At 36.0% G+C, this 27,188-nt stretch overlaps 1 protein-coding gene across 2 annotated transcripts in view; it reads right to left on the bottom strand.

Moving 5' to 3' along the window:
* Positions 1-26,599, bottom strand: part of ST8SIA4 (ST8 alpha-N-acetyl-neuraminide alpha-2,8-sialyltransferase 4) — a 109,059-nt gene extending 82,460 nt beyond the window's left edge. For both annotated transcript variants that reach the window (XM_059063097.2, XM_067031385.1), the window contains exons 1-3: positions 26,152-26,599; positions 19,746-19,877; positions 10,756-11,013 (exon numbers count right to left, since the gene is read on the bottom strand). In XM_059063097.2, the coding sequence (XP_058919080.1) occupies positions 10,756-11,013; positions 19,746-19,877; positions 26,152-26,264 (503 nt within the window). In that variant the 5' untranslated portion in view covers positions 26,265-26,599. The remainder of the gene's footprint in view (positions 1-10,755; positions 11,014-19,745; positions 19,878-26,151) is intronic.
* Between the last annotated feature and the right edge of the window lie 589 nt (positions 26,600-27,188).

The following is a 27,188-nucleotide window of genomic DNA, read 5'->3' on the forward strand; positions in this document are numbered from 1 at the left end:
TTCTATGGAAAAATGTGGTTTGTTAACCTAAGCCTAACTTCTTCAGAGTAACCAATTTGGATTATTCAAGATTCATTTTCCATCATCCAAAAAATGTTACACTTTAAAACGTGGCATATTTATATTCACTATCATTTGCCCTTTCCATGTATTATACAATTCATAGAGTCCTTGATTTTCTTAAATTGCCTTCCACCGTCTATCCCCACTGTCTCTATCCTACTTTGCCCCTTATTATCTCCATCTTTAGACTATTTTCAGTATTCTCATCTTTATCCCCCTGTAATTGATCACCTAAAAATCTTCCTGAAATTTAAATGTGATCATGACATTCCTCTCCTGAGTGGCTCCACAGACTACTTGATAAATTAAATCCAATCTCCTTAGCAAGATACAATGGACTCTGCATAACCTGTCAGTGTCCCTCTCCAGCCTTACCTGCTTCTTTTGACCCACACAATCTTCTATTCCATCATACTGAAACTACTCACAGGCCCAGAAAAGTCACTCATTCCTACACTCAGGTTCCTTGGTGCATCATAGATCCAGTTTGGACTAGGTCTCACTCTCTTTTCTCTCCTTTCCTTACTTCTTCAGTTTTCATCATAATTTAATTCATGGTGCTTCTCTCAGGAAATCATACTTGACCATCCAGCTTATGTATCCTCTGCCTCATTATCAGTGCCTAGTTCTGTGAGTACCGCTAATAAAGCAATTTGTGCATTATCAGTTCATTATTTTATTTTCTTTACAGGACTACAATCATCTCAGATGTAAAGAATTGATCTCCATTTTTTTGTATCTTCCTGATAAATAGGTGAATAAAAGAGTGAAGGACTTAATGAAAAAATTATAAGAAAGATCAAAGCTGTGCTATGTATCACCTGAAAACAATAGGTACTGAAAAGTTCAATTGTGTTTGGCTTTGGAGTACATATTTTGGGCTGATGTCCACTTACAGATGAGTTTAATAGTAGACAAATAACAAATGCTTTAAACCCAAAACTGAAGGTATATTTTGAAAATCTATGGAATGACCAAATGCCCATTTGCTAATGCTCCTTTGATGTCAGGAAAGGATGATCTCTACCATAATTTACATTAGTATGAATCTTACCATTGAAGTTTATCATCTTACTCTGTCCTATGATTTGGATTCATCACATTTGCCTCCTCTAGTATCTTCCTTATTGAGTGCTCTTTCTTTTTCTTACCTTTGATTTATTTATTACCATGGTCCTTCCATCTGCAAATATGCTCATGCTTCTATACCTTTACATTCCTCTTATGCTTATAATAAGAACAACAACAAAACCCCAACAAGAACAAACAAATAAACCAACAAACTATAAGGACCTCTCCTGGACTACAGGATACCATGTAAATCCTTAACATGGTGAAACGATCCTTCATTATTTAAGGCCAACATACCCTGCCATTTCCCCTTCCACATTGTCCTTCAATATGAACCTAATAGGAGAGTAGTCCCAAACACTGCCTTACCGTAAGACCATTGAAAGCATTTGTCTTTGTTCTTACTGGTCCCTTTGCCTGAGATTCCTCTTTTCCATGTGTTGAATGACTAATCATCCAGATGTACAATGATTTACCCATCCTTTCTTGCTGTGTGTTATAAAATGCATTTATACTTCAACAGTTGTTCACATTTGGGTAGATTCCTAGAACTGGAAATAGTAAATAAAGGAATCTACTATTTTTAAGGGTTGGGGGACATTATAAACCTGATTTTTGCAAAAGTTGTATCAATCTATATTTTTAAAAGCATTTCAAAGGAGTGCCAACATCAGTATAACTTTATGTTGAATACTAAGAATTTTAAATATCCTTGTTAGATTGATAGATGAGAAACTGTAGTTGTTTATAATACTGCATTTTTAGAAAACAGTCACCCAAGTCCAGGAAGTGCAGAGAGTCCCAGGCAGGAAGCCCAAGGAGGAACACACCAAGAGACATAGTAAACAAACTGTCAAAAATTAAAAACAAAGAAAAAATACTAAAAGCAACAAGGGAACAATGACAAATAACATACAAGGGAACTCCCATAAGATTATCAGCTGATTTCTCAGCAGAAACTCTGCAAGCCAGAAGGGAGTGGCATGATATATTTAAAGTGATGAAAGGGAAGAACCTACAACCAAGAATACTCTACCCAGCAAGGCTCTCATTCAGATTTGATGGAGAAATCAAAAGCTTTACAGACAAGCAAAAGATAAGAGAATTCAGCACCACCAGACCAGCATTGAAACAAATGCTAAAGGAACTCCTCTAGGTGGGAAAGAGACTAGCAACTTAAAATAACATGGTACATACATAGACTGCTATATCAAAACCTCATGGGAACAGCAAACCCAAAAACTACAATAGACACACACACAAAAAAGAAAAAGCAACCCAAACACAACACTAAAGATGGTCATCAAACCACAGGAGAAGAGAATAAAAGAGGAAGGGAAGAAAAAAGATGTACAAAAACAAACCCAAGACAATTAAGAAAATGGCAATTGGAACACATATACTGATAATTACCTTAAATGTAAATGGATTAAATGCTCCAACCAAAAGACATAGACTGGATGAATGAATATAAAAACAAGACCTGTATATATGCTGTCTACAAGAGACCCACCTCAGACCTAGGGACACATACAGACTGAAAGTGAGGGGACAGATGAAGGTATTCCATACAAATGGAAATCAAAACAAAGCTGGAGTACCAATACTCATATCAGACAAAATAGATTTAAAAAATAAAGACTGTTATAAGATACAAAGAAGGTCACTACATAATGATCAAGGGATCAGTCAAAGAAGAAGATATAACAATTGTAAATATATATGCACTCAACACAGGAGCATCTCAATATATGAGGCAAATACTAACAGCCATAAAAGGGGAAATTGACAGTAACACAATAATAGTGGGGGACTTTAACACCCCACTTTCATTAATGGACAGACCATCCAGACAGAAAATCAATAAGGAAACATAGGCCTTAAATGACACATTAGAACAGATGGACTTATTGAGATTTACAGAGCATTCCATCCAAAAGCAGCAGAATATACATTCTTCTCAAGTGCACATGGAACATTCTCCAGGACTGACCACATGCTGGGCAACAAAGCAAGCCTCCGTAAATTGAAGAAAATGGAAATCATATCAAGCATCTTTTCCGACCACAATGCTATGAAATTAGAAATAAACTACAAGAAAAAAACTAAAAAACCCCACAAACATGTCGAGACTAAACAATATGCTATCAAACAACCAACGGATCACTGAAGAAATCAAAGAGGAAATAAAAAAATACCTAGAGACAAATGAAAATGAAACCACAACAATCCAAAACCTATGGGATGCAGCAACAGCAGTTCTGAGAGGAAAGTTAATAACAATACAATCTTACCTCAGGAAACAAGAAATATCTCAAATAAACAACCTAACCTTGCACCTAAAACAACTAGAGAAAGAAGAACAACAAAACCTAAAGTTAGTAGAAGGAAAGAAATCATAAAAATCAGTGCAGAAATAGAGACAAAGAAAACAATAGCAAAGATCAATGAAACTAAAAGCTGGTTCTTCGAAAAGATAAAGTTGATAAACTTTTAGCCAGACTCATCAAGAAAAAAGGGAAGAGTACTCAAATCAATAAAATTAGAAAATGGGATAGTCATTTTAAAACAACGTTTTAAAATTTAAAATAGTTTGTCAAGTCATTGTCATTTCCATTAAAAAAAAAAGTATCTCTTGTAGATAAAATCTTTTTATCCAAGGAGTGACATGATTGGAAGAAAAAGTTAGAGCCTTACCTCACATCACAATCCATAACAAATTTCATATTTAGTTTTCAGTAAAATTTTTAAAACCATAAATAATTAGAATAAACTAGAAATTCTGATTTCTACCCAGAATATGAATTTTATGGTTAAAATCAATAGAAATAACAAAGATAATTAGTTTTTTAAAACTATAAAATTTCAGATTAAAAATATGAATAAACCATTAAGTAAAAATAAGGTAGAAAATATATGTAGCAAATATCACATAAGCAATGTTGGTATTTCTAAAATATAAAGTGGTTATTTTAATTAATAAGAATTTAAAAATATGTTTCTAATGCCTGCAACCAGTCTCCCTACCAGAAACTTAGTTGTTTGCAGTTAAAACATTTTATTTAAGGACAAACATTCTCAGTGAGAGTGCAAGGGAAAAAATAAGGCCATTTTTGTGAACACGTAGAAAAGTAGGCATATTTTTTCTCACCCAGAGAAGAGTCTATTTTGCTATAAAAGAGTTAGCATTCATAGAAGGTCAAAAAAGATGATTTAAAGTTTGCCATAAATTATCCACCAGTGAAGAATCAAACATTGAGTTATAAAAATATATTGTATCAGTCAAGGTAAGTAAATTCTTCCATCTTTTTCTTTTGTGAAACATCTCATCCCTTCTCTTAGGAAGCTAGATCATCATAAAGTAAAACATTTTTATCTTATTATTTTGGTTTCCTGGAGAAATATATCTCTTTACTACAATTCTTTCTAATTTTATACACTCAGATTTTATAGACACTCCTATCTGAGTAGTGTTCCTGTGTCTTCACATTTCATAGTATCTAATGTTATTCAGTGTCAACTATACACACGTTTGATATATTTGATAAATTTGAGGAAGGTTTGACTTCTTGTTTATTTAAGACAAAGAGAATTTGCATTTCTAGCCAATGCTCATGGTTATTAGAAAAAGTGGTAATAAATTTAACTTTCAACTACAACATTTGACTCAAGCAAGGTGTGCTTTAATATCAGTCGACATTAGTTTAGATTTACAGTTTATGCATTTCTTTACTATTTATATTTCCCAACTGATACTTAGAAAATCACTTTGAAATGATAGGCCTATTACTATTATTATTATTATTAATATCATTGTATGTTGGAAATAATCATGTTTAGAACCTAAGGTATTTGTCCAATACTACATTTCCTGGCTTTATTTTTTTCATTTTATTTTTTATTGAAGTATAGTTGATTTACAATGCTATATTAGTTTCAGGTATACAACATAGTGATTCTAGTAATTGTCAGGAACCCAGCTTTTCTGATTCCCAATATCTAGGACATTTCACTATACTACTCATCATATTTCTGTATTTTCTTTTTAATTTTAAGGGTTTAAATGACCTTATATATGACTCCTCTTATATATTAATTTTGGAATTCAGTGTTGTATTCAGTGTCTAAGGCAAGAATACATGAACACAAACCAAAATTTTCTCAATTCCTACATTAATTCTTTCATTCAATAAATAAATAGCACATATCTTAATGTATCAAATTTGGTACTAGGTCCTAAAGATACAGGCTAACTAAATCAGACATGGTGGGGAGGCCCAGCTTCCCTAGAGCATACTGTTTAGGCATATTGAGAATTCCAGAACATTGCAAACCTTAATGCACATAAGAATCACCTGGGCACTGTGATCAAATGCACATTCTGACTCAGCAGGTCTGGTGCAAGTTCTGACATTCTGTATTTCTAACAAGCTTCCAAGTGATGTTAATGCTGGTAGTTCAGAACCACAATCTGAATAGCAAGGATTTACTTATATAAATATGTATATATTTAAATGGATGTTTTAAGTGATCTTTCGTTATTGTTCCTATATTTTAAGAAAAAAAATATGAACCAAGAGGAAATTAGAAGGGAATTGGTCAAGCACCACAGGAACTGAGGATGGTGATTAACAAAGGAAAAAGGAGCAAAGTTGTCTAGGCTAGAAGAAGATGGGGACAAGACAGAATGCAGAAAAGGAAGGTAGAAAGAGAGAAATAAACAAACAAACTTAAATTTGGAATTCCGACCAGCCAGAACAACAACAACAAAAAGTGTTTTGCAGCTCTTAGTTAACCATTTCTGCATCATTCAAGTCATACTCATTATTTCTAGTATCTCTGTTTAAGCACAGTGAGGAGTGGCATTTAATGGTCAAAAAATGTTAGTTGCCAATTGCAACTGTTAATTAACCCCTCCCCCAGTGTTCTCTATAGAACATCAAAGCTAGTACACTGTGGGACCAAGTTTACTTTAGATGAGGCTGGACAAGATCCCTCTTCTATGGAAAAGCAGTACTGACAGGCTGCCTGACATTTCCTACTATCCACAGACAGCCCAGAGAATGGAAGAATGCCCCATCATTCTTACCTGGGGGGAAGAGAAGACCAGGGAAGGTGGAATGAGGATTTGTTCTCTACCACCTTTCAGCATTAAAATTTGGAAATATCTGATTTTTTTGGTTCTCATTAGAAAACCACAATTGTTAAGTTTATGAAATTCTTGAGCATAGACAATACAGATATTAGAATGTACATTTTTGTAAATATATCTGGGACTAAAATATCCAAAAAATGTGAAAAATAAAGGCAGGAAAATTGAAAAGCACTTTATATACCATTTTGCAAAATCCAAAACAATTTTCACCAGTAAATAGTTGTATTCTGTAATGTAAGATATGCACTGTTACAATAATTTTACACCTAACACAAAGTAAAATAATAAAAAAAAAAAGACCCAAGAAAGGATTCAAAGATACTTTTAAACAGATTGCACGAAGGGAGCTTTTTAATCCTGTTTTCCTTTACCTACAGTGATATATAAAGGACATATTATGTCTTCAAAACTCTAGATTCTTGAAATATTATAGCAAACTTTTAGATAAGTAATTATACATGGGGTAAACTTAGGGCTGAGATTTTGTAGAGACAATTCTGTGGTTTCTGTGAGTAGGTAAGTTGTAACACTCGAAGGAAGAAAGGAATAGTTCATACAATAATCTCAGTTTCTAAATTAGAAAACTGAAGTATAGCAAGGCGTACAACTTCATCCAATATCACCTACAATGAACTCTCCTCGGACCCCTGGAACCTATATTGGGTGATGGTTTTCCTCTGCAGTATTGACTCCATCTCTTTCCAATATTTAGCATATGTCAGGCCATCCAAATATAAAATATAGAATTTAATATCAATAGGACAGTGTCTCTAATGCTTACCAGGTGAGAGAAGGTTTATAACTAACACACCAATGCCAGATTAAACTAAATTTTTGCTTATCTGGAGCTGTATGACAAGATCTTTAACATCACAAGAACTTTATTATCCTTTATGAATTTTCCCAATCAGACAGGATTGCAAGTCAAGAAAAGCATGATATTTTCAACCTGCGTGAGTGACTGACCACCCATGTTTCTCTATCCTGGCCTCTTCCTTACAACATGGCACTCGCTGATTGAGGAACTATAGACTAACTGTCTTGAGGGTTGCACATATAAAAATCACTGATCAAGTGGACATAACACTATTATTTGAATTATGATTTTAGGCATTTTTTATTAAGAAATAAAATTATTTCTCATGTCCAATTTTCTGTTATTTAGGTACATATGAAACCTAGATTTTACAAATCAGTTCAATATTTAATCAGTAATTAGATAATTGAAATAAGGCTTTAATTGATTTTCTTATCTTCATTTTTTTCCTTTAAGCTCCTATTTTGTATGATATCCCACAAAACCCAGCATTTAATTTAATTGATTAACTTATGATACAAACAGCCACTGAGGGAATATCTCTTCTAGGAGAGGAAATGCATGACACTGTGTGTGTGTCTGCATTTGTCTGTAGTTACCATTAAATGGGCAAAAATACAACGTGAGCACTTTTCACTGGCTTATTTAAAAATATAGTGGGATATTAAAAATAACTTTCTCCAGAACTACACTTCACAGGACAATAATGCCATGTGTCTGCACCTTGCCCTCCTCCTCAATAGCACAACTGTTTGGAGCAAGAGATTCCTGTTTGCATGTGATAATGCATTCTGTACATCATTAAACAAAGAAGATAGCATTTTATTTCTCTAAAGTACTTTCAGAAAAAATAAAGTTTAAAATCTAACTAATGCTGAATGAAGATATTATCTAAAAATAATGCTTTGCTTTATAAAGTTAAGAGGTCAACTTGAACATAATACCTGGGTGAATCTGATCCTTGAGGGGGTCACTGAAATAACAGTGCCCTCTGCAAGCAGATCAGGTGTAAGTTATCTCTCTCATAACAAACTTACTATCTAACAAGAAAAATGGGAAACAAACAAACAAACTGGAAACAACAGGTTACACATGCAACAAACCAACCAAAACTCTCTAAACCTATGCTGATATGCATACGCACAATACAGCTCTGGGAAGGTGGGAAATTTGAAAGATTTTTAAAGATTGTTGCTAAAATTTGTAACAATATTAACCAGTTTGACATGGATGACAAACTATTTCAAGGAATAGGGCTTTGACTGAGGTTTAAAGCAATAGTCCTTTTTGATCTTCTAGAGTAGAATAGACACATGTACAGTAACAAAAGGTCATATACTCTTGGGAAAGGAAAAGATATTTGGCACACAGATAATGAGTCAGATGCCATGAGAAAGATTAGAATTTTAGGAAGGATGGAGGTCTGGTAGTGATATGTCATTGAAGTCCCGTGTGTCCATGAGACTCAAAGGGATGAATTTCCAAACTAGGTATTATTACAAAAGAAAAAGGTTTTTCTCCAGGGATTATTTGTTTCTAATGCAAAATGTATTCCTGCCAAAGTTTACCTGGAAAATCAGAATCCCAATCTTGGGCTACACTTCCCTAGTATATACTTTAATCTAGAACATTCCAACTTCTAATTTTGGAAAGTAGTAAAACTAGGAGGAAAAGAAAAAAACAATTACGGCAATAATTTTCATGCCTTCATTAAGATGCTTAACCTCATTTTTTTATACTTCTTGGTAAGAGCATAACAATTATAGACTCAGGATTGGTCACTATTGTGCTCTTGTTAAATTAGTTTTTAAAATAATCATAGCTTAGAAAAGTATAAAGAACCTCTTGAAGTTTGATTATGCCCAAACACCAGTGAGTGACTTACAACAAACAGATAACTTCTGGAGATCTAATGCACTGCCTAATGATTATAGCCAACAATACTGTATTATCAACTTTAAAGTTGCTAGAATACTAGATCTTAACTGTTCTCACCACAAAAAAAGAGAGGAGATAATTATATGATCTGATTGAGGTGTTAGCTGACACTACAATCTTAATTTCAGAGCTAAAGGTGAGGCTGAATCTAGTGGGTTATGCAGATCCCAATGCTAAAGCTTAAAGGAGTGTAGGAACAAGGAGTCAGTCACATTCGGATCCCGTAGCCCTCCAGGATTAATCAACCTTACAAATTCTCTTCTTCACCTTGCAACAATTTCTACTGTGCTCTAAAATCTTTTCCTCTTCAGTTAATCTGCCCCCTGATTTTAATCTCTTCAGAAATTCTAGAAGCCTTACTCTTCCTTCACAGCCATACTTCACACAGACTTCAAAGTTTGAAGCTCATTACTTCCACTTCCACTGTCATTCCCTCATCAAATATTTTTTGTCTCCTCTTTGGACACAATTTTCTTGGCATATTTACATATTGACAAGGTTTTTCTTTCAGTTCAATCAATTTAAAAGTTCAGGTTTTTAAAGGCTCAACTGATGTCAAATCAATCTCTGACCTTGCATCCAACTGACAAAAGATAGTATGGCAAAATGTTTGTACTTATATTCATTGTTATGACTTGTATTCCCTGAGAGTATTGTCTTATGATTTTTCATGGTTATTATTCTTTTATAAAAAACTGTTGCCTATTTATGATTAATACTTACATAATTGTATTTATTTTTAATACTATAGTTCAAAAAGATTTTTTTCAAGATCTATACTTTCAAAGGCTGGATTCCAGCATAGCTTCAAGACTTCAAGTTATTTGTTAACATGGCAAATCAGCATACTTTCCTATCTATCTTTATATTGCAGTATTTCATATCTCAAAATACACATTTCATTTATTCAGCAAATATTTCTGAAGAACTAAAACAAGCCAAAAAATCTATTTAGATATACTGAGAATTAAAAAGTGCTAATTAATATATGTTGTCATTACAACCTTAAGTCTACTGTTGTCTTTTTTTCAGTTAATCAAAAGCTAACTAAACACATGACTCATCAAATATCTGCTGACCATCAATGAAAAACAAATAGCTATGTTTAATTTTGTGAGAAAACTAAAAAACTAAAATATACTACCATACACAAGTACCATGTATAAAGAGTGATGAAAGCAATTTGGTCCAAGTTATCAAATATAAACTTGTTAAATTATGTTCTTAGATTACGCTAAATAGTTGTCATTAAAAAAGTAAAATTAACTTATATCTGTTACATCATTGTATAGTAATGTTCCTAATTTTATTAATAAAATAATTTATTGAATATAAATAGGATTATGAATTAATTAAGTGAATTAATTCATTCACTAATAGAAATAAATAATTATTTCTATTAGTGAATAAAATAGTTTTTCTGTGTATTATATTTAATAAAATTGTCATTTGGCCAAAAAGGAAAGCTGGTGTGAATCTTATTGCTATGAGATCATCTTTTCTTTCAATGATATAATAATTTTAATTTTACATTCCAGGGTAAGTGTAAATTTGGATACTATACAGATAAAGACATCAAAGATAAATATTTGTTTTAGATTTCAATAATTCATAATATTAATATTAGATTTAAACATTTCTGCCAGTCTTCTACTCCTAAGTAAAGGGTCTTTGAAGAAATTACAATCTTTAGGAACAAAAGAAAGCTCACCTTATTACAAAATTGTGACTGTCAATCTCTTTTCCACATTCACTATCTAGTAGAATGCCAGAATTTCCAACAACTGCACAGGTCTTAAATCTTCGATTTTTCATTGGTGAAACTTCAGGTAGGAGGCTATGCAGATCCTGAGAAATATTTAGTGTCCGGCGTCTGTCCAGCACATAGTGTATGACATCACCAGGCTTAAAACTGCTCTTGACCACTGAGACATCTCGTTCTGCATCTAGGAAACGAAGAATGTTCTTCCTATATTTGAGATACAAGAAGTTTTCCATTAATGACAACATGTCCAAGGACTGGTAATATCATTTACAAAGTAACTTATGATAAGATATAAATTGGTAAATCACTAACCTTTAATATTCAGGTGGTAACTAAACCAACCAATTAAGTAGATTCTAAAGGAAATAAAATATATTTTTAAAACATCATTTGCACATAGTTTTTCAATGATTTTGTAAATATATATATAGTATACACACCCATCTGTAGAGTGAAAAAGGCCCCCTATCAAAATTTATAGAAAAGTTTATTAAATGAAATACTATTGCCATGATTTGACTTTCCTTAGCTAGATAGTATTCTGCCAGCCTTAATTATCTATAATCACCTATTTTGTTCAGTGTTGTCTAGTTAAGGTGAATAGAAAAACTTGAAATTGTTTAGAATCATAATTTAGTTAATTCTATTAAAAGGATTGAATTTTCCAATAAAATTATTAACATTTATCAAAATCATGTGTATATTATAATTATTTGAAGTAAAGTTAAACTACAGCACTATATATATGTGTGTGTGTATATATATGTATATGTGTGTATATATATATATTCATATATATATGTATATATATACATATTCATATATATATGAATATGTATATATACATATATATATACATGAAAGTTTTCTTCCAAGCTCAAGAATCCAGGAAATAGGATGGCTATATTAGAGGAAAAGATGGACAAATAGAACATTGGACCTTGCAGGGCAGATAGCTAACTGTTCCTCAGTGTTCTTTCTTCCCTTCTCTCTTTTCCTATTTGAATCTTCTAAGTTTTACTTGGCCACATTGGTGCTCAGCTAGAACATTTCCAAGTTTCCAAACCCAAGTGCAGCTGGATGTGGTCACATGAATTAGTTTTCTTAAACAGGATATGAGTGGATCAAGTGCATCACTATAGGAGAAAGAAATAAACTTCTGATTTGTTTGATTCACTGTATTTTAAAGTCTCCTTTTTTATGGAAGCTTAGCCTACCCCATAACTAATAAAGAAAGAGATAAAAGATATGAGATACTATATACACATATATGCACATGCTAAGTTAGATGATGGAAAATAAGAAAATAGATATGGCTGCCTGGAAAGCTGGTGACCCTTGGCATGATACAGAATAGCACCTGATAAAACTGTGGTCTATAATAACTTAGGAGTCATATCCTGTACGTAATAAGCTTGTTGCTCTTGGATAATTGGTTAAAAGGTGCTAGTATGTTGTTTTATGTTGGTTACCCCTTTTAGCAAGGAACTAAGAGGTGAAGTCAGACATGAAATAGCCAAGTTGTAAGTTGAGTGGAGGAGAATATCTCTGGCAACGGCCTATAATCTAAACTGTGTGAGAATCCAGTAACTGGGACCTCCTAAATGACTCCAATAATCCAATTAGCAAGAGATACAACTATAAATCAGAGCCATGCCAGCAGCAAGAAGGCACTGTCTTCTCCCCTAAGTCTATATATTCAAACATCTTAAGAGTAGCTGCCAATAAACTGGAGAAAAGGAGGGTTAGGTCAGAATAATTAGGGGAGAATCCGAAGGCTAAAGAACTGTGTTCAGAAGCAATCTTTAGGTGGGGTTATTCATACCAGAAACAAACTCCAAAGAAATAGCTCAGGAGCCTAGTTAGTTTTTGAGAGAATTATATTGACAAAGAAATCTATGAATCTGGCTTACAAAAGTTTGGGATTGCTTGATCCTCAAGCTACCAAACATATACCACCCAGAAGCAATCTGAGAAAGCAGTCTTCTGGGTTGGAAGTTGGATATTACCTACTGAAGTGCTCTTAACTGCAAGCTTGAATTTTCAGAATGCTCAAAACAATGTCATTATTATAACATTCATGATAAGATAGACATATTTTCCTCTAACGCTATTATTGTTTAAGCTCCATCACTATTTATAAATTTTATTATTAAGCACAAAATATGATATCTTCCTATCACTCCATCAAAAGGGTAATTCCGCAAATCATACTCATAAGCCAGAAGCATGACTAGCAAGGAGAGATGTAAAATAACTAACTCATCTTTCCTTTTGTTTTCTTTATTTTGGTTTGCTTTAAATAGGTCCCACTTTAACGTGTGATCTAATTAGGAAACCAGATGATTGAATATTTTATTTGGCCAGATTTTATACACAAGGAATACACCCATCAACTCTCTGAAAAAGAGACCATTAAAAATTTTTTTTCTCAAATATTTGGAATATCAGGTTTGCAAGGAGTAAAATTTGTACAGGAACATCTATATAAATGCCCTACAAATGAAATTTTGAAATTAATAGAAATTATCAGGCATTATAATAATCATCTTAACAAAGTACAGACTACATAAGAAGAGAATTGCTGGTGAAATCAGAAGCCATAGAGCATATGAATTGCAGAAAATTGAGAACTCTTTCATTATGTTAAGCCCATGTGATTCTTCACAAAAGTTAACAGCTAGCACCAAGAGCAGCAATCAACTTTTGTACAAATTAACTACCACTTACTTGTTTGGTGAAAAAATTAAATAATGCCTGACACCTGTATTTCAACAAAAAACTTTTTTTCATTTCCTGTGAAAATGACAAGCTTGACTCTAAAACGAAGACTGCACGGATGTGGTCAGATCACCAAACTAGATGGTGTTATCATTTTCCTTTGAACATAATTTAAAGGGGTTGCTGTAAGTATTTGAAGATGCAACTCACAAGTAGTGGCATGTTTGCAAGCATGAAGTGAATAGAGGTCCAGATTTCAAAGAAGACTCTTTAGCTTGGAAATCCAAAAAGGAAAATCCCCTTACTCATAAAGTTAACACTTAAATGCTTGTCAACTGATAGCAAGAGGGACTTTGCAATCACAGAACCTTTGCTGTGTCATAGAAAGTTAGCAGCAAAAATATTTTCAAACATATGTCCTCTAAATCTGAGTATAAGAGAACACCTTTAATTTATTCATTCTTAGGGAAAACTGATATTTAAAAAGTGGACTGACTGTAAGAGCTCAGGAAGAAAATAATGTTTAATGTGATAAATAATCATTAAGTACAGATGATACTATTGCATGTATTACTCCAATGCTGTCTTACAGGCTCAACAGTAGTTTATTTTTTAAATGGAAGCAGTAGAAAATGGTAAAAGTATTTTCCAAGACAGAATACAAAATACCAATTCACACAGACTAATCAAAATATAAAAATGTAAGTTTCTTAGAGAAAACTCAGAACAATTGTTAGTGTTGAATTTGCTTTTTTTAAACTGAAAGGGGGGGACCTTGAATGTCTCTAGTTTGTTCTTTTTCCTGCATTGAAACAAACTTTCATTTCTATTTTAGGGCTTAAATCTATACATGGAAAATTATCTGAGCTAAGATTCCTGGTGTAGGATGCAAGAAAGACTGAAAATAATTACTATGAGTGAATATATTGATAAAATGCTTAATATTTTCTGGTAACAGTAAAGTTAGTTTTTTTTTTCTCCCTAGTAGGCTGTAGGTATTTTTAGATTATAGATTTAATGGACTGTAAACGTTCTATGGATTTGCTAAGTCTAACTGTTGTTCAGACTGTAAATCTATTAAAAAAAAACGGAAGAAACCTAGTGCTTAAATGTAATTAAATATCACTGGAAGCCTGAAAAACTCTTGTACTTATGCTGAAACAACACGTTAAGTACTACCAAGGAGAACATATACGCTTTGCTCAAAAGGTACTTGATATGAATGAAAACAGCAAGTTAAACAAAATTACTTCAGAATGAGAGAGATAGAAAGAAAACTCTAACTTCTGGGCTCTAAGGAAGCATGAATCAACAAAAGCCAATGTTTGATATGCAGGCTGTACCAGTATAAGTTTTTGTAACATGTGGTCGAGTTACTACCAGATTTTTAAAGCAGAGGATTGTGTTTTCTGTGTGTGACTTAAAAGACCAGTAACAACAAAAGATTCCTCACAGGTCTCTGTCATTCTGTTAAGCATAATGTAACTTTTGAAACACTATTCAAAAGCAAACACCTAAGGTCAGCAACTGTTTTAACAATAAAGATAACTGACAGAAATCAGGAAATATGCTTCACTTTGGTAAGACTAAAAAATTAGTCATAAAGATTATATTTTTCGTTAGGCAATGCTGGCTTCAACTGAAAGACTGGTTTAGACTGTGAAACTGACAGGAATAGATTCTATACAGAAACTTTTCAGCTGAATTTTCAAGTAGAACTTCCCTTTCAACATCACCCATCACTTGAAATAGCAGCTGCAGAGTCCTGGGGAATTAATTTTCTAAACATTGTTTTCACTTGTGAAATGTTACATATAGCTAACCTATCACCAGGTGCCACTCTTTCTTCTCTGTAGGTTTCCTGTCAACAACAAGCACATGTGCTGTGCCAACTAAAATTTAATCTAAATGACATTGTTGACTCCATCAGCAAGTATTGTGAGGCAAATCTTACAGCTGGAATGCATCACAAGTTGAGAAACAAATTAGGTAGTGATACATGTATTAGGAATCAGGTTTTGCAAACTTTTGACTCCAGACAAAAATCAGTGAATCAATTCAGTTGTTACTGACATAGTTTACTAAAAAAAAAAAAAAAAAAAAAAAGTTTAAGAAATGCCAAGTGTTTCATTATGCCTACAAAAAGCAGACAGAACACAATTTTTTGTCTCAAAAGATTATTTCTGCACTGCAATATGCCTCGAAGCTCTGAAAAAAGCATAACCTATAGCTTGTTAGAGCTTCTGAACTAAGGGTCTTAGTGTTATAGGAGAAATATTCTGGATAGTATTAAAAGAAGAATCCTGAATACAACCAAATGAAAAGGCAAAATTGTCTCAAAAAAGCTTGAAGAAAAGCACTTTTTAGTTTAATTTACAGCTCAGATAGACAATTGATATTTGGGCCAGCATTTGGTAATATTGGATGAATACTATCTTATATTTTATTATTTTAGAGCAAAAAACTCAACTTCTCTTCATAAAGATACATTTTAATAGTATGCATTTTTAATATTAAACAACAGACTTCCAGAAGATTTATCTCATAATAAGAGCTCTGGCTCCACAGTCAGGCCTGGCTTTGAAGCTTGACTCTGGGACTAACAAGCTGTGTGACCCACGACGTGCACTATTGAATTGTATGTGGACCTTTTTCTAAAGTAAATCAGTGCATGCAACAGCAAATTCTTTTTGACAGGTGAAGCACATATAAATTTGCAATTATGTTTAGTCAACCTGCAAACCTCATCTGGTTAAGAACTTCGATATATGATGACACTAAGAGTTGAAAATATTTTTGCTGACTAATTATGATGTGCTTGTTCTGGTCCTGATGAGTAGCTGAGCTCATACATTTCTATATATCCATATCTGGTACTGTATGTAATTATTTAGGTTTCTATCCAACATATGAAAAATGAGGGGGAAAGAAAGAAACAACCCGAAGATGAAAAAAAGTCGTCACAAGTGTTGGACATGGCTAGATAATTTCTCTGTACAATGTTCACAGATATACTCACAACATCTGATACATCTTAAATGTATCATTTCTTAGCTTACAATAATAAAGAACTACTACAAATAAAATCAAGCCTTTAACCAAGCTAATTAGTTTAATTGTGAAGTTAGCTGTGGAATGCATGAACTTCCCTAAATCTTGATGAATTTTCGAAGTACAATGAACTAATACATGAAACCGTCTCAGACAACTCCCCAGAGGTACAGTTGTTTGATGAATATATATGAATCAATTCTTGATGTGCTTATGAAAGTGGCAGAGTGCATACAGGGCTGGAAGAATCAGTAATAAGAAAGAAAATCATGTCTAAAAATGTAAGGAAAAACAATTTATCTTCAGTGACTGTTTCACATTTTAATGCAAATATATAAATAATTTATTAGGAATATCACAAGTGCATTATTAAGTTTAATGAGATTTTTAAAATGAGAAAGATTTGTAAGCATAGTTCAATCATGTAAGATCAAAAATGATTAGTTTTAACATCTCAATCAAAAGCTTCAAAATAGAAATTTAAAACACTTGTAAAATATGCCCACACCCACTCATAGACACAAAATAATGTGGTTTTTCATAAATGCTATAGATGTGGGGAAAAAACAAAGGAAAATAACCAAAATACTTTAAGATTAGTTTCAAGTATGACTTAAAAAGAAAGCTAAGCCAATAATCAGGTATTTTTATATTCTAATTTTTTTTATTATAGGTGTCAAATGGATTGATACTTACTAGTCACTACAGCAATAGTGACTATAGGAAATTATATAGGCAATTATAATTTTTATGAACTGTTTGTACATTGTACAGTAATGGTTTTAAAAATTATTATTTCCTTGTAAGGAAATGACAACTTTGTATGTCTTATTCAATATTTGCTCACTGTTTTGTTTACTTATCTGTTAAGGAGAACCATATGAAGAGTACTAACATTTCATTCATATTATTAGCTGTTATAATTGAAAATAAATCACCCTCAAAGATATGAATGCAACCCTCATTAATCTGTAAAGTTGCAATAATAAATTGCTTGGGTCAATTTATGTTAAATACCCTTAGCTTGAATATCTTAAAAATAGCAATAGATATAGCCTCATGCACATCTATAGTATTCATTTTTTCATAGATACTAGGAAGGCATAGCCAGATATATTGATTAAACTATTGTTAATTATGTATTTATTTATTAGACTTTATCTGATATATTATTTAGCATGGCTAGATATATTAAACTGTTACAATTTCTTATTTTACTTTCTTCCATTACTTTCATTCACCTGATCTACAGAGCCTTACATAATTGATACCTTTCTTGCCAAATCATTCAAACTTGAAAGTTCTCTTTCTAGGTATCCTCAGAGATCAAATATTTTCTTTTTTAATCACCCATATTTCTCTCTTTCCAATCTACTTCTAAGAAACATAAATCCTTACTCTGTGCTAAACTCAACTGTATTTATATAAACTGTATAATTTATACTGTATTTATATAAACTGTATATTTATAAACTGTATTTATGGCCCCATCTAGTTCCATATCCTGTAGCTTTTTCCTCATAATTATCTCATCTCCTACAGCGTTTCTAAATTCAAATGTGGGTATAGGAGTATGAGTTAGTATGGAAGACACTTGGTAGGTATCATGAGAAAAGGGAGCTCCAGGTGTAAAACTGTCAAACTGGAGAGCTTGTGGTTAGTGTTGGCTTCAGCCAAAGAGTTCTCAGGAGGAACACAGGTCCAGAGTTGTCACATTTTAAAATTTCTTAAGAGTATATGAAAATCTGTACTTTTATAAGGAATCTGCTAATTTTTTAAATACTGCTTTAAGTTTCTTTGTACCCAGTTGAAATAAACATTGCTTGCTGAACATATTCTACACAGAAGACACCAATTTATAAACTCTGTCAGAGTTGCACTACATCACATGCTACTCATCTCACTGTTCTTGCACTCTGCCTACAAATACACAAAGTTCACCCTAAACTAAAAACAGCCAAACATACACCACTTGACATTGCCATGGTTTGATTCCTGTCTCCATTCCAGTCACTTTGAAAGCTTTAAAACAAAGTAGTCTAACCATTCCTGCATTTCCATGGCACCCATTTCTTTTTAATTTCCAGACATTCTTTCAACTATATTTCAACATGTAGTGAGTGCCTTTGCTGCAATGCATTCTATGAACTGTGATGCATACTCTAAAGATGAAGGTAGTAGACTCTTCCTTAAAGCGGCTTATAATCTACATTATACGTACGTGTGATCCGAGAAGTGAGGAGGTAGAAACCTCAGCAGATCAGCAGCTTACCCTCTTAACCACTAAGCTACTCTTACAAAAATCTGTGTGTTCATATCCAATCATGGAGTAATTAGCATTTTGCCAATACTAGAAAAATGCAATGATTTTATTATGTAAAGGACAGTTGTTCTCTTGAACTTTTCTAAAGAGTTCTGATTTACTGAAATGCTGATTTAAACATACCAACCAATACAGCAACGTAACTATACAGAAAATGATCTGCTTGCTTGCTCCATAATTAGGAAGGTCTGGCCCTAACTTTCTTATTAGAGAATTCTAATTGAAGAAAACAAGATATAATGGATACATGTAGGCACTGAGTTAGATTTCAAGAGCTTATCTAAGCAAAAATACCAGACTCTTTCAGAGAATAAACCTGTACCCTAGAAGCCTTATTTGCTAACTGTTACCTATTTAGGGTATAATTATTGAGACTTTTATTACAGGAGCGCACATAGAAATACCCCTTCATAGAATAAGTCAAATTTATTTATAATTGTTGGCTAAATGGCAGTTGAATAGGCTCTACTTATATCCAGTGTGAGAAAACACAAGATCAGTATGAAGACTTTAGAGAAGTTAAAGATAATTCTCAAAATATACATCCATCCTGAGTAATAAAGAAAAGTGTGTTAAACATTAGGATTCTGTCGAACATTTTATTTCATTAGTATAAAGACAGTGTATTAAAAACTAACATATTCATCCTTATATTTCTGGCTGTATAATGATTTCAGTTTTATAGTTTCACATCCTTCAGTGAGAAACATTAAGAGCCTGTTCACTCTTACTGAAGTATTCATACTTAAACTATAAATCAAGCATTCAGTATAAGTTTGCCAAGCCCAATGTATTCTAGAACATGATATGAAATTTATTATGCCTTATTAAAGAAACTCACCTTATCTCTAGGACCAAAGAGGAATTGATTTTCCAACCTTCTACAGAATGCTGGAAGACTGAAGAGCCAGCCTTTCGAATGATTTTATCCGAACTATTGACAAGTGATCGACTCAAACACAGCTCACCATCTCTGAAACAAATAACAATGCCAGCTTTGTGAAAGTAAGAAGCATTTTGTATAAACAGCATAATACATAATTTGATTTAGATTACTGGTGACAACTTGTAGATACAACTTTTTCTACCTGTTAGAAGAAGAGGTATAAGCACGATGAAAGGTATTATAAAGATTAGATGAATATGACTTTATCAGGAGAATCATTTATACTTATTATTTTACTTATTATTTTTGAAATAAAACTATTTTTATATAAAGAAAAGACCTTTGTAGTATTTAAGGAAAAAAATTCTCATCGAAGTTCTGCTCCCCTTTAGCCCCTCCCTCCCCTGCTGTGTTTAACAATAGAGACAGGATGTTTGGCCAATTCTCCTGCATCTGTGTAACTGTGACTCCTAAGACTGTCACAGAAGACATACAGACATAATGGAAAGAGCTTTTGTTTTGGAATAAGAAGACTTTGAATATCAGGTGATCTGGGCATATTTGTGATTCTATCACTTGCTAGCCCATATGTCCTTTGACAATATTCTCTTTCACGGTGGTAAAGCCACCGTGACTTTACCTTACCTTGAAAATTGCAAAAACATTATCTAATATGTTTTGACTTTGTGAGAAGTGGGGCTCTGCATGTGAAAGTAATTTATAAAACACAACTGAAGTGCTAATTCTAAAATTACATAGGTCTCAAAACGTCTCAACAATGAGATTCTTCCCTGATAGTTGGTAGTGGGGAGATAGAGATTGCAATGGGGGGAAAACTCATTCAGTAGCCATTATTACTGGTATTTTCTGTTATAACAAATAATTAACTATGCTATCCCCACCAGTTAATAGCAACAGGCAAGTATATCATACTGCATGCTACTAGCAGGGGTGTTGGTTGTAGGTGACAGACACCTATGATCACATTTATACCATTAGGACCTTTATAGACGAACCTCTTCATTGTTCAGTAGACTATTCCTTGGTACTTTATACATGTAAACTCGGATTCAGAGAATAATAAAGCCACCTCTCTATGGCATAGCCCTTTCAATATCTGTATTTCATTACATGTCACCTCAATTTTTTAGAATCTCAAAACATAGTTAAAAAGTAACATGACTATTTGCTCAGTCACAAAGTCTAAATCCGTGTTTATTATGTAGGCAATCCTCCCCTACTATCAATGGAAACATTGCCTGTGCAACAGCTGCTAGATGAATTCTGTAATTGGAGGCTGATAGTTTGGTATTTTGGTTTGCATTCTTTTTTAAACATGTAGTTCCAATTTGAATCAACTCAAAGCATCAAATGCAACTACTCCCTGTGAAATTTAGAACTCTATAAAAATTAATATTTTAAACTGTCCTACTGATGAAAATGATACACTTGCATGCCTATGTATGGCTAATAATAGTCATTTTATAGAGGTCATTTAGGATGCAAGGACACATAGGGTGCAATTACTACTCAGTAGCCCCGAGTCAATTTTTATATTACACGTCTAATGATAATAACTATTACATATGAATGAAAATGTGGATATACAGAGTTAACCTTCACACTTTTGGGGATACGCCTTCAAGAGTATGGACACAAACTCTCACCATTTCTAGGGGTAGGGACCTTCCCCATCTTCATCTTGTTAATAACTAACTGTCCTGTCAATATCATCTTTTTCTAACCACAGATTGCTAAAATTAAAATAATTATTTTCACCACCAATAAACTTTTACAGAAGAAGTAAGCTGGCATTTTAAATATCTGTGGGAGATTGCTTTACTGACAGGTAGATAAAGATACATTTTTATAAGGCAGAGTGATTGCTATGATATTGTATGGAGGCTTTTCAGAAACTCTAAGATTTAAAAAAAGTGCTTTGAAAGTTTAAATCAGTTTTATATCACTAAAATGCTACCACATTACTCTGCTCTTTGAATTGTTTTCATTGAACTGGTGATAAGTCAAATTTCAGACTTTTACCACTGGAAAGAATTTTGAATGAGAATAGCTACAACTAGTCACACTTCTTGAAGTCAATGGAATTCATGTGTGAGAAGGCCAGGCTGCCAGCAACCTGAGGCTCTGGAGCAAATTTCTTTGTATAAGGTTAAATGAGTCCCAAGGGGTTTTTCTGCTTGTGACCTTGGTAGTACTCAGTCTGGAATAGGCTTTTCCTTCCTGTGAATGCAAGGCATGAATGATGTTGCCACCCCCTACTAGTTTCTCATCCCAGATCAGACACGAGTGCTAAACAGCTGCACCGAAAACATTTCTCGATGGGGCTGTATACAGGAAGATTCAATACGTACTTCTTCTAAAGGGATAATTACACAACATATAAAAGAAATAAAGCAATATATATTATAAAGTATCTCTGCTTATATCGAGCTAAGAAAAACCCAGTTAGATGGTCATCTATGAGATACCAGTGACAGAAGCTAATCAGCAGTTATATTACTAGTCTTTACAAATATTTTTCTTCGAAATATGAGTTGCCAGGCATCACTACAATTTATTCTATTAATTCTGCAGTACATAACACACATGATTAATTTTGGTTCATGAAATCAGGTCCCCCAAAGCCCTGCAATGAACCCCACTGTAAGCTCTTCTTGACTTGGCTTTGGAATGAATATGTTCCCTTAGGTTAAATTTTCTCTTTAATATAAAAATTTAAGTCATTTAAAGGAAAAGAACTTGCATCAAATTAAGCCTGAACACAAACAGCAGGCAATTTTGTGTTTTCATTCCCTAAGTGCCAAACAACTAAAAATAAAGATGCGATGTACTACCTTAACTTACAGCCTATGGCTTTTAGTAGAATTCCAAATATAACATATAAAGTAACATGCAGATTCTGGTTTCCTGAGTTACAAGAGTGTGTTCCACCCTAGAACAAACTGGAACTAACATTGCTAACAGTGATAATACTCTAAGTATGAATGCTTATCTCCACTGTCACTTCTATCGTAAGTTTCAGAACTAATACTGCTGATCATCTAGTGAGACAACCTAAAGTACACAGTCAAATTAAAAAGGAAATCTGTAGATAGTAAGAAAAGTAAGTGAAAGTGTCATTTAAAGTCACCCAGGAAAAGAGTATGTAGCAAGTTTTAAGGAATAATAATCAAAGCAAATGTCTATTTGGTATTAAAGTTTGTTACACTTTCAAATACATTATTTCATTAAATGCGTATACCCACATATTTTTACCTGTAGGACCCTTAAGTTAACATATTTCTAATTATATCAAAGAGCACACAGAGCCAGTAAAATTACAGGCCAGTTGTGAGGCAAGCGCCATTTTTCCCATTAAGAAAAAAATATCAATTAAGAATAGACCACTTCATACCCCTAATGCCCTTTCAGTTAAACTTCACTAGTCAACAGAGCAGGCAAATGATAGGTTAGCTTCGAAGGAAACAGTTTTAAATGTCCAATTATTACTTGACCTATTCTCTAATAATTTCTTATTACAAACATGCTGCTAGTATTCCTCTGGAGATACGAGAATGTGGATGGTTGGTAGGAAAGTTGGGCTGCTGTTCTTTTTCCTTCTCCATGGAATGACTGCTCCATATTGCATACAAGAACCTTGTTACACTGACTCTATATGGGACCTCCAGTGTTAAAACGGAGGCAGGTCGAATAGATAAATAAACTGCTGCCTATTGCAAAATGGTAGCAGGGAAGCTAAATATGAATCTAGGAGGATGTTCTAAGATACAAGGACTGTGGAACTGTCCTTAATTGAATCACCGGCCCACTCCCAAGGCACGCAGTGTCCCCCAAAAGGTCAGGCACTGACGTTTACCTCACTGCTGATTACTGGCCTGGGTTCTGGGGCCAAACCGCCACTCCAGTTTACTCATCTCAAAACGAGTCCCTCCCTCCACGTGGCTTGGGTAGAAAGAGAGTCAAGGAGAAGAAGGCCGTTTGATGAGTCAACTCCTCCACCAGAAGCACTATTCTGGAGTTGAAACGAAATTATAAACTGGTGTCACAAGCTTTTCCTCTGAACGTTTCATGTGAGGGAAAAGCGAAACAGCGCTCAGGGGGACCTAGCTGTCCTCACGTTGCCCCCGGCAGCGCCAACCCCATGGGCTCAGGAAAAAGCTGGCGGCGGCAGCCCCGACGCTGCGGGGCACCTGGAGACGCGCGCCGCCTCGCCCTGCACTGCCGTAATTGCGGGATTTAATTAGGAAGGAGGAGCCCAGTTGCCGACTGAGCAGCGGTTATTTTTTTTTTTTTTAATTTTTAAAGGGGGGCCTAATTCCTGCAGTAAAGGCTTCCGCGTTTCCTCACTCATTCTTCCACCCTCGCGGCCAGCTCTCGCCGAGCGGCAATTGCTCCGCGGCGCACTTCTTCTGTTTGAGGAACCCGCGCCCGCCCCGCGCAATCTCGACGGAGCAGGGAAAGAAGGCTCTGCCCGAAAAAGGTGCAAGAGAATCCCCTCACCACCAGCTGGCCCGACTGCCGCGCCCCTGCCTGCGCCCGCCTTCAGCTCCTCCTCGGCGCCCTGGGCAGCGCCCACCGGCCGGCGGCGTCCAGGAAAGGCCACGCGAGAAACGTCGCCCGGGAAATGAGGAGCATCCCAGGTCGGTTATTTGACCCGGAGGACTCGGGATGCGCTCCTCCTTCCTGCCGGCGGCTAAGGGAGGCCCGGAGAGGGCGCCTGGGTGGCGTGTGGCGCCTCCTCTCGCCTCCCTCGTCCCTCCCACTCTTGCTCTCCAGGGTTGCCAGCCGAGGGCCCGAACCTCAGAGTCCTGGCGAGGCTTGGCCGCTTTGTCTGGGATCAGGCATATCCTCGGAGCCCACCAGCCGGGAAGGGAACAAAGAGCCTCGACCCCCACGCCCCAGCCTCCGCCTCTCCCCCACGCGCCGGTTCACCACCTTCCTGAAGACCCCTTTGTCTGCCTGGGAAGCACAGGTCTACCGAGGGGGTGCCCACACCCGCGCCCAGAGTCCTTCTTTTCTGACAATCGAGCTAGGCTGAATTTTCAACCCACCCACTCCCTGTGTTAACAACATAGAGTTCGGCGTTTTTCCCCCCAACATAGACCATTTACAGATTTGTTGATGCATGACAATCAGCCAGCCCATCCCTTATTAGCTTTTTCATTCTCCTCCAGTCCCTTTCGACTGTACTTCTATGTTAATTTTCTATAAAATAACAATTTCTTCTGTAAAGATAAGCCGGCGTCTCGCTCACTTAAATTCTCATTACTGAGGGAGGAGCAGGAATATTAAGTAACGGAGTGCATTAAGTTTGTGTGTGTGTGCACGCGCGAACACGTTTCAGCAGTCCTGTCCACCCCCCACCCCCGACCCCGCCCGCCCCAACGGCAAGGGTTCTATCTTGGTTTTCATAAATCTTAGGGAAAATAAAAACCAGGCTGGCATCTCTGCCAGTGTGGAGTTTCCGATAGCGATAGCAGACGCCTCCGGATGAGGCAGGATTTCCGAAACAGGACTTTGAAGAGAGTTGACAACCAGGTTCACATCCTCAGAAAACGCTTCCAAGCTATGTAAGCAACACAAAGTTGCCACCACCTCCTGGGTAAACTTCAAAGACACAGAGGCCAGGGGGGAGGGAGGAAGGAAGTGTGATATTTAGAGAACTTACTGGGGTGGAGGAAGATTCTGAACTCATCTAGACAAACTAAAGAGCAGAAATATAGTCTGTGTGAAGCTACAACACCCAGTTTCCAAAACTGTAACCATGACGCCCATGGGTTTTACCCACGGACAGCAAATAAGGAAGTATCGTTGGTTGACCTGGAGTTTCTAATCAAATTATGATACACAGATCTACCCGACGCCAAAGAATTGTAAAGAAACAGAGGAGACACATTTCCTGCTTTCTGAGCTTTAACTTCAGCCTTTCAGGAAGCCAGCTTTCTCTAGTACCTCCCTAGAGTGATAGGGCAGAGAAAGAAGGAAGGGCAACCAGATGGTGAATAAAGACATCTAGATTGAGTTCTGCCCTGGGACTAAAAGGACAAGGGCACCCATTCTTTGTTGACACTTCTGCAGTGACTTCTTTGGCGTGCGAACCCCAGCACCAACACAACTGTCACTATCACCGCACAGGGCAAGTTGAACTCGTACTGAGAACCCGCTGTAGAGAATCACACACACCTCAACAACAGCCTTTGTTATTTAATCCACGAGACTAAAACACTCACAAGCTGACACCAACACAAATACTACCCCAACCCTCACTCTGTCGTCTATATTCACATTTCGTTTACGGCTTGACTTTTTATCATATCCTAAAATGAAGCTTTGCATTTACCCAATGAGTTGCGTCTCCTGGTGCTCCTCAGTTCTTGCTATTTCTTTTGTTTTATAAAAGATCAGGAGCAGACTTATCGTGCAGATCGTCCACCTCTTCCTAACGGAGCGCATCTTGGGTGCCCGGGAAAGTCCTGGTTGCCCCAGCTCCCTCACCTTCTCTTCATATAAAGGCTCCGTTTTGGGGAGATGTAGTCGCGGGGAGGAGGGGGGTCTGTAAAATGGGAGGAGAGCGTGGAGCTGGGATCTCAGAAGCAGGTCTCGAGGGTCCTCTGCGGCCAAGCTCCCGCTGGTCCTCGAGCGCTGCCCAGCGCACTCTCTCGCGGTTCCCGCCAGCCCTATCCCGGTCGCTCCTCGCCGCCTCCCTGGGGCTCAGGTTTTTTTCCGAAGAGACACCTTGTACATTGGAGGTGGCGGCCGCTTCTGCAGCCGGGTTCGGGGGCGTCACTGGCCCTTCCCTTTTCCTAGCATGGAAATGATGAACAAAACCAGCCAATCACGGGACTCAGGGGCGGAGGCTGCTGTTGCCTTTCGTCGCTGGCGGCTGCTTGGAGAGTAACGTCGCCGGCCTTGCCTGAACTGTGCAGAGAGAGGAAGCTCACAAGCTCACAGTCGTGTACATACACACGCACACATACACGCACGCACCAGTGCTCGCACACCGTGGGAAGAGAGCAGCGCACTAAGAAGTCAGGTCGCCCTCTCGGGACACCAAAGCCTTAGCTCTGTGGACAAGGAAGCACCGAGATAGTCCGCATCAGCGTGGAGAGGACACCTCAGCTGGGGACAGATCGGAGACGCCTGCTCTATCGGATAGAGCTGGTGGTGGGCAGCAAGAGGGGTACTTTCTTCCAAGCGTCTTTGCTAAATATACACACGCGCGCGCGCACACAGGCACGCGCGCACACACAAACGCACGTCCTCTTAAGTAGAGTGAAAGGGGGGAGGGAGGGGGAAGGAGTTGGAGGACCTTTTATATTCCGTGCGCCGCTCAATCCGGAAAGTACAAATACACACGCGAGCAGATCAGACGATCGC

This window comes from Kogia breviceps, chromosome 4 (genome assembly GCF_026419965.1).
Source record: "Kogia breviceps isolate mKogBre1 chromosome 4, mKogBre1 haplotype 1, whole genome shotgun sequence".
Taxonomy (NCBI): domain Eukaryota; kingdom Metazoa; phylum Chordata; class Mammalia; order Artiodactyla; family Physeteridae; genus Kogia; species Kogia breviceps.